Source organism: Mus musculus, chromosome 10 (assembly GCF_000001635.26).
Source record: "Mus musculus strain C57BL/6J chromosome 10, GRCm38.p6 C57BL/6J".
NCBI lineage: Eukaryota > Metazoa > Chordata > Mammalia > Rodentia > Muridae > Mus > Mus musculus.
The window spans coordinates 30,643,800-30,657,335 of NC_000076.6; the positions used below are offsets into that span (position 1 = coordinate 30,643,800).

Genomic DNA, 13,536 nt, shown 5'->3' on the forward strand with positions numbered 1-13,536 from the left:
AGCAGGGAGGACCATCTGCTTTATTCTCTGTCACTAGACAGCTTAGAATGAAAGGTAAGAGAATATGACCTTAGAGTACGGTATGGATTGTGAAGGTTAATTTTCTTGGTAAAGAAACTATCTATTGGGAGATAATCATGTCTCAAGGACACAAACAAGGGGGCAAGATGATGAGTTACCCTGAGGGTAAGAGCTCCCCAATGAGAAAAAGAGATCTGATTGGCAGGAGATGGTCATAGGCACTTTTGAGTCACACAAAAGGTGTGTGTGCTTACCTTATTTTAAATTTTCTCTAAGTACCCTTGGCTTTCTTCCAACCAATTTTGTTATTGTTGCTATTGTTTGCTTGTGTATGTAATGGTTTGAATAAAATGGCCCTCATGGACCCATATGGAGTGGCACTATTTGGAGGTGTGGCCTTATTGGAGTGGTCTTGTTGGAAGAAGTGTGTCATAGGTTGACTTTAAGGTTTCAGAAGTGGCTCACTCTTCCTTCCTACTAGTTGAGAAGATGTAGAACTCTCAGCTACTCTCCAACACCATATCTGCCTGTACTCCACCATGCTTCCCACCATGCATGAACCCTGAATTGTAAGCCAGCCCCAATTAAATGTTTTTCAAAAAGTTGTCATGGTCAAGGGTTTCTTCATAGCAATAAAACCCTAAGACAGCTTAAGAGAGGGTCTCACTATATAGCTTTTGCTAGTGTGAAACTTTCAATGTAGACTATTCTAGTCTACATAGTGAGTACAGGCCCACTTCTGCCTCCTGTACTCTGGGACTTAAAATGTGTGCCACCATACCCAGCCCTCACCTAAGATTTTGCATCTATACCTATGAAAGGAGAAATTTTGAGAAAATAAAGACTCCCTGGACTTTCTTCAGTGGGGACTACATGGCAGAAGGTTATTAGTGTGCAAAATATCCTTGATGGAAATGTATGTAGGGTAGAACAGGTATAAAAATGAGGGCTGTCTACATATGAGACATTAGATTATTAATATTACTAAATTTATTATTATAAAGCCAAGGGTAGTCTCCAGTAACTATATAAAAGTAGTAGTTTTCATGAACTGTTGAGAGAACTGGGGGAAAGCTACAGGAAATGAAGTGGTAGTTTTCTGTTAAGTATCTTACCAAATCCAGTTTATTATTGGTTATTTCCTCCACCTCTTCTCACTACAAACCCCCAGACACGAATGCCTTGTCATACTTCAATGCATTGTACCTTGGAGACACTGTAAATCTTTACCAATAGAAGATTCATGGCAAACCTGTGCCAAACAGGTCTATAGGCACCACTTTCAAATAGTTCAGATAATCATTGAGAATCCTAACAATGGAGTGTATTTTGAAAATTATTTTTATTATTTTTTAAGTGCATGTGTGTGAGGCTGAGGCTGTAAGTGTATGTGCATATGTACAGCTGCCTGTGCAGGAAGACAATTTCTCTGGAACTGGAGTTACAGGCAGTTATGAACTGCCCAACATGCCTGCTAAGAAATGGTGCACATTGTCAGCAAGCACAGTAGCTCTGGTAGCCAGAGAGTCATCTCTACAGCTGCAAAATGAAGTATTTTTAATTAAAGTAGTACACTGTTTTAATCATAATGCCAGTGCATGCTCAATAAACTATGAGCACTATAGTCTAATCATAATTCTTACAGAACTGGGGAAAACCGTATGATTGTTCTGTTGTTCTGCCCTGGAATGGATCATGTCATGTCTCTGAAGTCAGGCTGTACTATATAAATGGCCAATGAATGAGTCTTTAGGAAAGAAATTCACACTGAATGCATAAATTCCTTTATTGAAAATATTGGAATATCATTACATGTAGTTGAAATCCATAATAAAGGGCCACACATTCCTGTTCAGACAATACTGTTTTAAATAGAGAACACAGCATCTGGATATGCTCTCACGAGTATAGCATCATGGACTAAACTAGGCAAGAGTAATCTAGAGGCAAAATGACCATCTTGTTCATTAACAGCATGGTTACAAACAGTGAACATCATCACCACACGACATTCCTGGGATCTCGCCAACTCATGTGTGTGAGCAGACCAAAGTCAAATTGTATATTTTTAAGCAAGAGTCCTCAATGGGAGAACTTGGGTGAAAAGTATATATGGTCTACAGATTTAAATTTTCATAGCATTCCTTTAAACTAGCATGGGATGGCAGTGAATATAGTGATCGGCCTGATGGAGACCACTGGACAGTGTTTTCTTACAAGGAGGCTAAAATGGAAGAAAGACTTGAAAATATGACAAACATAAACAGACATGTAAACACGGTTTGCTCATTTTCTGTTCAAAAATCTCTGGGGAAATAATTCGCGATAGACTACTTTTCAGCTTTGGCTATTATTTAAATTTTTTCCATTAGTAGTCTTTGGCTTTCATAAGAGGGAGGCAATCATTAACATTAATGATTTTATATCCTACTATTTAAAATAAAAGATGTCTACTGATGTGAAAATGAGTTTATATTTAAAAAAATATAGATTTTCTTTTTTCTTTCAATTGTGATATGAATGTAATTCTTTGAATTGTTTTTTCTCCAGTAAGATTCAAGAAACCAAGAAAGTTGGTCCAACTTGGCATCTTTTATCCAACATTAAAAATGCACAAATTATATACTCTCTTTTAAAACAGATGGCTACCATTAATGTAAACACCTGGAAAGAAACAACGTAAAAGAAAAAAAAGAAAAGGAATGAAAAAAAGAAAAAAAACTAAGAAACTTAGTTACTGTTATTAATATACAATTCACACAATTTCATAAGAAACAAACACTCTGTAGAAGTAGGACTTGTACATTCATGTTCATAAAGATCTGTATTTCAATAAACACCATCTTACAACTGTGAGAGAAGCTATATTCTGCTTCACACAAATGCTTAGGGTTTTCAAAGATTACCTTAAAAACTAAATAAAAAGTTGGTCTATAATAGATCAAAAAACATTGGTAATGAGCTTTTGAAAACTCTGTCTCTGTCTTTTTGACTCTCTCTCTCTCTCTCTCTCCCTCTCTCTCACTCTCTTAATAAATAAAGATTATATTACCCTAAATAATCAGGGCAAAAAATGAATAAAAAACTATACAAATCAAAAGAGCCTTGTTTCCCAATAGCACAAAACATATACATTTCTTTATTTCAGGATTTGACACATTAAAAGAAAAAAATCAATATATTTCAGACAATATACTAAAAATAATAAATAAAAGTTTTTAAAAAATCAGATATTCCCTTTAAGTGCTATATCCTTTCAATTTCTCTAAATCAGATTTAGCTTTCTATGGCAAACAAAAAGTATATATTTGGTAAAATTATGCTGATAAATACACAAGGAAGGTATGTATTTCCACAGTATCATATTTTTTCACAGTTACCAAAAATAAAAATTGCATTCAACTCATACATCAAAAAACACTCTGATTTCTCATGGTGTGAATTTGAAAGCAGTGGAGGTACAAAGTCTTTTTGTTTTGTTTTTTTAAAACAACCTGGACTTGAGATTTCTGTCTTCAGTGTCTGCCCTCCACAGTACCTTCCAGAATCTGTCTGCATTGCTATGATGCTCTGAGACAACCGCAGGAAGAAAGCATTGCTGTAGGATGAGGCAGCCAGGGCTGGGGCTCGTCTTCCAGTAAGACGGCTAATCTAACCCAGTCTTTTCCATGTTTTATTTTAAGGCAGCCTGAGTTTCACTCAAATGTCCATACCTCTAGGTCCTGAACTATGAAGTCTTCTTTTTTTGAAAGGATATCATTATTAAAAGTACTGCAAGAGTTGCTGCGTCCATGATATAAATCAGCATCTAGCCACAGACCAAATCGTCCCCTGTAACAAGGTTAAAGGAGAAAGGTCACTACACGGTCAAGGCTTACAAAATGACATGCTTTCTGCCTTTTTCCGAGAGGCTTCCTTTCATTTGGGACAAAATAGACAGAACTCTAAACTCCTTACAAACTAAGAGCAAGCTGTGTAAACAGGTCTCTCTTAAAGGACAAATGGTTGCAGTCTCTCAGGCACATTAATACATCATTTATCTTTGGTTCTCAGTGGCATGTGTTAGTACACTGCCCTAATTAATCTAAGCAAATTGAATAGCTGGGCCTAAGTGATCCCCAAGTAATAAAATTACAAGAGCCTTACCCTCCACCACCAAGTTCTAAAGAACTTATGTCTCCATTGATAAAATATGAGTTTTCTCCACTCCACTTAAAGACCTAAGGGCAAAACCACAAAAGAGAGCACCAACATTTCAATTCGGAGAATTAGCAGAGAAGATACCTTGAATAGTCATGTTGTGTATAAAGGAAACACACCTTTGAGTAACAAAGCATTTGACAGAATGGCTACAACATGATCACCAATCGTTATGAAATAGTAAAGACCATTCGATAATGTGCTGGCTCTGACCTTCAATCTCTCCCTGCATCGCAGACTGAGAAACTCCTTGTGCTGGGTTTCTAAGCTGTCTGTATGCTTCAGTCATGGAGACCGAGACTGCGTGCAAAGGATGCAGGCAGGATTGCAGGACACCCACTATCTCAGTGTCTGAACACCCCGGAACCTCCTGACTGCTGACAACACAACCCTAGCCATTCAAGTATTCCACCCTTCCAGGTACCTTGAAATTCGGACTAAAGGTGTAGAGAAACGTTTCGCCTGTGCCATAATAGTGGTCACTGAACTTGAAGGGATGAGTTGCATATGCCCCAAATATCTATTAAAAGAAAACAGAAGACATAGTTACTTTCAAAATTAAACTCCCATAGAGACCTTCTAAAACATTTTTGACACACTATTGTTCTTGGATCTTATAACTCTTTCAGCAAAGTTTATTATTAAATTAGAACTCTTTAAGTGGAAAAAAAACCCATCAAACAAAGCAATTACTACAATACCCCCAGCTCTAACTGGAACCCATGTGGCCAGGCTTCCTGGTACATGGAAAATCCATCAGAGAAGCTTGGAGGCATTATTTGTTAAAGTGGCCAACAATTCAGTGGTTAAAAGGCTGCTGAAGTAGAATATGGAGAATGGCATTTTTAAAAAATGTGTGTTACACACAGAAATGAGTGCTTGACAGGACACCATCACATCTCTAGAATGATTTAGTTTTATATTTTGTTTCTTGGGACAGAGTCTTCTATTACAGGGTAGGCTAGATTGGAACTCACTATGTAGCCTAGGTTGGCCACTAGCATCCACAAAGTTGTCTTGGTGGAACCATCATGTCAAGTTTTCTCATGTATTTCATAAGTGAGATCAAGGCTGGACATTCCATCCCCTCAAAGATAAACTTTCCTCCCTTTCAATTTTTAATAATGAGAGATGAAAATACTTAAATATGACTGGTCAAGGTACTTAGTTTGAAGCAACTTTGAATTAAAAGGTAACTCTTTCCTTTAAATGTGATTTTTGTGGGGGTCGGGAGGTAAGCTTTGAGACAGGGTTTCTCTACAAAGCCCTGGCTGTCCTAGAATTCACTCTGCAGACCAGACTGGCTTCAAATTCACAGATATCCACCTGCCTTTGCCTCCTACGTGCTGGGGTGACCATCACCTAGCCAACTGTGATATATTACTACATCCACGACTCTTCCGGGAGGTAGGCGAGTCACGTTACAGAGTCTAGTCATGTAATGCCTCAGCTTACTGTCCTTCAGTTCCCATCCTATCTGCGCATACTGGTGAGAGTGCATATCGGAGATGAAGCCATATATATCTTGACAATCTCACTCGGTGCCTCATGTGCCTTCCACTGCAAAGGCTACTTGAAAAACATTGCTTTACTAGAGTGTATTTGAAAATGTCTGACACTTTAACTGGTTCAAAATCACTGTGTGCTGTCTTTTTCACTACTACTTCTATCTAATACTAAACATTACAGATTTCTAATTCTAAAGATTTTCATACTTCCTACCCCAAAATTTTCTCTACATTTGCTAAAAATGAAGTAAAGAACATATCTTATAATAAAATATAAGCAATTACATTCTCTTCTATTAATAATGGAGCTGGAATACAATAGGGTGGCACCTAGGTTTTTTAAAGCATGATTTTACAATATGACATGAGAATAACAGAATCCTTTAACAGGTGGGAAATGAGTTCCTTTCAGATAAACCGATAGGAAATGCCGTCTCTAGCCCTCTACAGGGTTCTAAATAATATTCCTCAGCTAGGGAAGCATGTTCTCACGGTGAACTTAACTCTTCTCAACTGTCTACAGCCAAATGTAATCGCTTCAGGGATATCGTTGGCTTTCTACTTCTGAACTCACTGAAAGACACCCCCAGCTCTGTGGGAAGGGGGTCAGCACTTCATGTCCTATGGCCAATCTCTTCCTCTGGAACAAGTCCCTAAGACAATGACCTGGACTCTGAGCTATACATCTGCCTGCTTTTCTCAGAAAAAACAACTTTGCTTTAAGTAGCAGAGTGCTGGTCTGGCCCTAGCTTGTCTCAAACAATGTGCATGTATTTATCTAGTGCTAGAAGGAGAACAATGAGGTATCTGGCATTCACAACCATCATGTCTGAGATGCGAGTATGTGGGCTGGGTAGAGGAAAGACATCTGCCTCTAGCCATACTTGTCTGAATTTTCATCTCTGAAACAATGAACTTGGGAGGCGTATAAGAAGTGCTGGGCCTGTTAGAAGGGACAGGAAACTAGCAGCTGTGAGAAGAGGGGACCCCCATCTCCTGGACCACACAAGTCCAGAGTAAAACTATGGGTTTGAACTGGGATTGTTGGAGTGGTGGGAATAGGGTTGTGTCTCAAGTGCAAAGAATTTCATTGTTATTACTGAGACTTATTAGATTTTCTTGAATAAATATTTCTTCATTTGCTGCATGCCTTCAGGACAATTTCCAGAGACTGTAAAGGATTGTTGCTTTTATGATTCCCACAACTCTCTACAACTCCTCATTTTCCTTCTGCATGTGTAATATTAATTTCTATTATTTTATATTATATTATTATATTAATGTCTGTCATATTCCCATAAACAGAAAAGACACCTTATTTCCTCAGGATGGAGAGGCTGGAATGTGCCAAGCTAATGTCCAAATATTCACAATAGCATCTGCAGGGTGCATGATATGTTAAAACTCTACTCCAGTAGTTCTCAACTTGTGGGTCAATGACCCCCATGGGGTTGCATATCAGATATTTATATTATGATTCGAAAGAGTAGTTAAATTACAGTTATGAAGTAGCAGCAAAATCATTTTATGGTTGGGCGTCACCACAACATGAGGAACTGTATTAAAGAGTTACAGCACCAGGAAAGTTGAGAACCTTTGCTCTACTGCCTGACGACATGTGTTAGCCTCAGACCTCTGTTACATCACTGTTGACAGGAAGTTTAGCAAAACTGTGCCTCATTGGTACCTTCTCAGTGTGGACAAGTTGGATACGACTGCTAAACAGACAGAAACTATATATATTTTTGTAACTGAAGTGTTATCTAGTCACAATTGTATTCAAGACATAGCACCAATGATTCTAACATTTCATAACTTTCTATGTGACTTTAAACACTTTGTGGTATTATTTTGATTTTCATCTTAATTGTTCACACTACTCATCTTGGATCATTATTAAATAAGATCTTATCAATCCTGATGTAATAATAATAAAAATAGTAACAGTTATTCTACTTTCAGTAATTCTTATGGCAATAAAGTCATAAAGACTGTGCCTTCCATAACTTCACCAGGGCCATAATCTTTTTGGGGACAAGAGTCTCACTGTGTTGTCCTGGCAGTCTTGGAACTCACTTTTTAGACCAGGCTAATGTTGAGCCCACAGAGATTCAGCTCTTCTGCCTTCCAAGTACAGGGATTAGATGTGCCTCACTCAGGGAGGTAAATTGGCAGGATAGAGAGTTGTACTTCACAGCAAGCTCCTCACTTGAGCATCACAGGTTGAGCAACCCCAATCAGAAAACCCCTCCAAGTCCCAAACTTTCTGAATGCCAACACAATGCCAGAAGTAGAAAAATCTGCACCGAAAACCTGTTTCATGAGTAAAATTATGAAAACTCCCTCTGTGTGTGTGTGTGTGTGTGTGTGTGTGTGTGTGTGTATGAGAGGTGGGGGGAGAGAGCGATCTCCAAGATATACCCTTATACATATACAAATCTTCCATGACTCCCCCAAATCCATATTTCAAAACACTTTTATCCCAAGAAGCTTGGATGAGAATTATCCAAGCTGAGATGTCCTGTACATAATGGGTGTTGATTAGACATAACATGACTAAACTAACTGATTTATTAATGACTTTGGTATGTAACGGCTTGATTAAACAGGAAATGAAAGTGGTTTGCACATAATCCATGCACAATGTAAGTTGATTTGAAGGAGGTGATAACAGTGTAGAATAGATGGGGTACTACGTAATAACTCAAACAGCTCATAGAAAGGGCAGTCACCACACAGGTAAGAGTACCATGAGAAAAGGATTTCCCATGGCTACTGAACCATTGAACCCCAGACCCAATAAACAGAAGTTGACTATCCCCTACCCAGTAGGCATCATCAATGGCTACTACTTAAGACCCTTAGGATAAAACTCTGGTATGTCACTGAGATTGTCTTTGCAACTGTACACATGATTGTCCCTAACTTCTACTTTTAAACTGCTTTAGGTTACTATTTTCTATCTTATGGTCAGCACAGGGAGAAAATTTCTCAGCATACAATTGTTCCATTTTCTTTATATTAGGATTTCAAAATACACCCACAAACAAAAACAAGAAGAAAAAGACATAAAACAAGAATGTCCAAATCCATTTAGTCTGAGAATGGGAGTCGATATAGCAGTCTCTCTACTGTGGGTATTCTAAAAATCTGCCACCAAAACACCTTTTCAGGTGGAGATACAGTTCAGTTGGCAGAGTTTGTCTGCATGCATGTGACCCTGGACTTCATCCCTAGCGTCTATATAACCATTTATGATGATACACACTAATAATTCTAGCACTCAGAAAGTGGATGTAGAAAGATCAGGAATTCAAAATACCTTAGATTATATAGCCTGAACTAGATTGAAATCATATCTCTCCAAAAACAAGATACATGTTCTCTGTGAGAGGAACAGGCCTCACCTGGTTATCCATGTCTTTGATGACCAAAAGAACAGGACTATCTAGAGATGCTGATTTCCTGTAGAGAGTCTTCAAGCTCGTTCCATGCTCTAATGTGCTGTAGGCCAGTCTCCATGGATAGCCTTGTACCCTGGCTGGAAGTCGTCGGGCCAGCTGCCAATCCAGAGAAAATACAAAAGGCCATTTTAACCACTAATCAGTCACTAAGAAGTGCGTTAACTAACTGCCTGTGGTTCAAACTAAAGGACTGAACACTCACATTTGGACCTGTTTTGCCTAGCTGAGAAAGAAAAAGGAAATCTAGAGAGTGTTTCCTTTGGCCAGGATGCCACCCAGGAGATACCTTGCTCACTCAGAGCCTGATTGTTGGTTTCCAGTGTCACTGATAAAATATTCACACCAAAAAAAAAAAAAAAAAAGTGTTCTTAGGTAAATCTGTGCTAATCTGAATGTCACAGAAATTTGTTATACAAACATGCACAGCTATAATGTCACTAGAGGACTTGTGGTGCATCCCAGAGAAAAGACTGTATCTGAAGACTCAGACAAACCAAGCCAGCCAAAGGGGTACTAACTACACATATTCTTTTCTTTATAATTCAACGTGGCTTTTGGTCATTTCATATTTTTCCAGTTGTTCTAGGTTTTCATAGGTTTAAAGCTGCTACTGACTAAGGTGTCCTATAGACCAAGGAAACATCTGTGTTTTCCATGTGAGCTCATAGGGACTTTGTCCACCTTGTTCCCACGTCTATCAACTATATTTAGCTTAAGCTAGGTGCCATAAATACTAGTAAAGAGTCTCTCCAAAAAATATTATCAAGGCAGTTATGGAATGCAATGTATTCAAGTGCTGGAAGTCAGCGTCAGGGGCAACGTCAAGACCACCTCTATAGCTGTCTGGCCAAGTCCCTGGGCCTTCCTGGTTGGATTCTTTAAGGTTTTGGGAATTCATGTTCCTAATCTAACTGGTGAAAAAAGTATAACAAATTCCACATTAATCTCACTAAACACAAATATTTCATAAAATTCAAGTAGCAAACTTTTCAGATTAATTATATATTTTTATAATACATATTTTAAATAATAAATATATTTAATTTATTGGATCTTTTTTAGGTACATCAGGACTATGGGCGATCACTTCCAATTTTTTATGTTAAGAAATGGCCTCCTCTTTGTTAAGGTCTTGTCAGCTCCCAGGAAGGCGATGAAGAAGGCTGCTGAAACATTTCAGAAGTGGAAAGGCAGTGCTGGCTATGGTTAGGTTCTGTGCCTCTGCTTCCTCACCTAGCGGTTTCACTCAGGCCAGGGGCAAGGAATATTCTACAAGGCCCTGAAGTCCAGTGTTCAGTCCGTGGAGTGGAGTACCCACCTGTTCGATGTGCATGTTTTCCAGGAGTGCACTGTGGGGCTGTAGGATAGGCAGTCCCTCTTCCTCTTCTTCCTCTTCCTCGTAGTAGCTGCAAGTGCTCTTCCTGCGTTTTGCCTCCTCAACTGTGATGATCTGAAGTGAGGACAGAAAGAGCCAATGTGGAAAGAACCCAGATGAGATGCACTTTCCCCCAAATAACCTGGGGCATGCAGCTGACTAAAAGGAGTAGTGTTGGGAAATAAGAGATAAACAGAAAAGGACTTTGGGGGAAATGACAAATTTTCAAACCCAGAACAAATGCAGAATTTAAGTCACGACAGCTGAGCATTTAATATGCATGATGTAAAATCATAAGCTTTCCAGTTTTGGTCTTCCTGCTCGGAACTCAGTAGCTCCACGAGGTTTATATCCTTAAAAACAATTAAGCTAGGCTCCTTTAGCCTTTGAGTCCAAATTTAAATTGTAAAGGAAATCATCAGAGATCCTTCAGAAAGTCTATAAACAGAGAGTTTGGGGCGATAAGGATAGGTTTCAATTAAGCTTCATGGTTGTGTACATAGCAACTAAGACTAGCAGAAATGATGGATGATAACAGCCACCAGAAGCAAACGGGAATCACAGAGAGCTTTACTCTAAATTACAGCCAGGCTATGATTCAATTCCCTCTCCACAATTCATAATGATCAAAAATTTCCCATCTAGATAGAAAAACGCACATCTACTATTTAAATACAGTTGGGTTTATGAACTACTAATGTTCTCATCTTAAAAACATTTTGTCTCTCTTAATTTCTCAGCAAATCACTACATGAAACATATGAGGGGTAATTAGCTCTCTAAAATGCCCAGGTATAGTAGTAGCTACAGCTCTATTACAGAGAAAAGGTATCTCACATCTAGTTGTCAGGTAGTGCATGGTTTGACTTCCAAAACATACAATGACATGTACAAATTATTCATCTTCTGAGCTGAATTTAGGGTAGGGAAATACACTTATGGATTTTCCTATCTTCTGATGGAGAATTTACAGAAACACTTTCAAAGAACCACAAAGCTAACACTTAGACATACTAAACCAAGCACTTTGATTTGTTTCTAGTTTCAAAGTCTACAAAATATAAACGGTCCAAACTCAGGCTGAGGAGTAGAACAAGTCAAGTATGCATTTCGGATTTCAGAAAGAGGGAGCAAAAAACTTCATAGCAAATAAAAGAACATGCTCAATACTTTTTAACTAGAAGGAATTCCAAACGCACGCCAGTGACAGAAAAGCCGGCTCCCCAGCAGGCACCCTGGGTCCCCAGCACAGGACGCATGCCCACCTACCTTCACAAAAGGCTCTTGGTCAGGCCTGGCACAATAGAAAATCTGAATGTCCAGGGGCAGTCCTCTGCCTCTCATGGTGCTGGGACAGAAGACTGTCCACAGAGAAGAATCGGTCTTTCTCTGGTTGCCTGCACACCAGCCACTGACTGTCAGGCTGACCTACACTGGGTGTTTTTTTTTCTCCCTTCGGTTTCTAGCTTCCTGCAAGATTGAGTTTCTGTTTCCCTCAAGGAGTTGGGGGGGAGGGGGGTCAACGTTTCTACAGGAACATACCCAAATTAGGATTTAGAGCAGGCACACTTCCTGTCAGGCAGAGCGGGAGTCTGTAAAATGACACTTTCACCTTTGAAACCCAGCCATACAATAAAACCCCATTGTCCTGGTGTTGAGGTTTTTTTCTCCCCTCTCGCTCTTCTCCTGAACTCTTCCTCCATATGCCTTCAGGGTAGGTAACTGAGCTGTCCTCTCCTTGTCTCTTCAAGGTTTTCTTTCACCTACTTCTTTAAGGTTCAACTTCCATTTTAAACTGGTGCGGGTTGGTTCCCAGCATCAGTTTGAATCTTACGAAAAGGAGCCTTTGACAGGGGTGGTAGCCAGGCTCACTCCGGCAACAGCAGTTTCTATGTGACTTTTAGAATTTGTTGGCATAAGTAACTTGAAAGAGTGGGAGCATTTCTAACTTATAGGAGGCAGTGAACAATGCCATCTTATGTGCAGTTTGACAAAACAAGTGGCAAGGTACAGTTTATCGTTTCACATTATGGGATGCATCTTAGTGACTGATAAAGTCCTCCACGGGGTTCTTTTTGATCGTCAGATCAGGTGACACAGGCTTGGAAAGAAATACAGATCTACAAGAGATCAATTTTCACCTGTTTTTCTGCTACTCTTCCACACCGCAGGGGACTCTCAGTCCCAGGGGCTGCTGAAGGTTCAGGGTCCTGGGGTAGGTTCTAAGTTATACTCTGGCAGATGAATGGACACAACACACCAGCCAGGCATGCACATACCTAACAACCCAGGGCTAAATCACTTGAATTCTGTTCCTGGGAGAAGCACCATTTTCAGTGCCTGGTATTTCATGATAGAACACATTAATTAAGTGTTTCCTGGATACTGGAGAGTGCCAACATTTATTAAGCACTTCCTGTATTCTGGGGCATGCCAGGTGAGTTGCCAGGAACAGGGACACAGCCCATAGTTTTCTATGGATGAGTGACAGAAGATGAAATTATAGCCAAACAAATGCCATGACATGCAATAAAGGAGCTGAATGTGTTCAAGGCTCAAAGAAGGGTTGGACACCTGGTGTGCCCAGAGAAGGCTTATTCACAAGGGAGTGGGTGGATCTATCTGTGAGCTGGGTGGGGAGATATGCCAGGTATAGGGTTGCAGCAAGGGGTACAGAGATGGATGCTCTAGGTTCCTGATGGCTGAAGAACAAAGAGCCCTAGAAGAAGAGATGAGAGACGTGGGTAAGATCTGAAAGAGTAAAGAACTTCAGTGTCTTGCTTGAATGGATCTTGTCTTATAGGAGAGTAGTTTTAAAACCTAGCTGTTTTTCAGATTCATCTTAGAGCTTTGAAAAATATAAATTCTAACATCCTTCCTATAGACTTACTAAACCAAAGTATCCTGAGGTAAGGGTCTAGGATTCTACTTTTTAGAAATCCAGAGGGCTGGAGCTATGGCTCAGTGT

The 13,536-nt window shown here is 39.5% G+C and overlaps 1 protein-coding gene across 7 annotated transcripts in view; it reads right to left on the minus strand.

Moving 5' to 3' along the window:
- Window positions 1–1,782: 1,782 nt before the first annotated feature.
- Ncoa7 (nuclear receptor coactivator 7) overlaps window positions 1,783–13,536 on the minus strand; it is a 162,119-nt gene continuing 150,365 nt past the window's right edge. For 4 of the 7 annotated variants that reach the window (XM_011243153.3, NM_001358842.1, NM_001358841.1 and 1 more), the window contains 5 exons: window positions 10,512–10,643; window positions 9,137–9,289; window positions 4,646–4,741; window positions 4,168–4,241; window positions 1,783–3,852 (listed from right to left, as the gene is read on the minus strand). In XM_011243153.3, the coding sequence (XP_011241455.1) occupies window positions 3,717–3,852; window positions 4,168–4,241; window positions 4,646–4,741; window positions 9,137–9,289; window positions 10,512–10,643 (591 nt within the window). In that variant the 3' untranslated portion in view covers window positions 1,783–3,716. Of the gene's footprint in view, window positions 3,853–4,167; window positions 4,242–4,645; window positions 4,742–9,136; window positions 9,290–10,511; window positions 10,644–11,837; window positions 12,069–13,536 lie in introns of those variants that run through there. The other 3 variants (NM_001111267.2, XM_011243154.3, XM_011243155.3) reach the window with 3 other exon arrangements.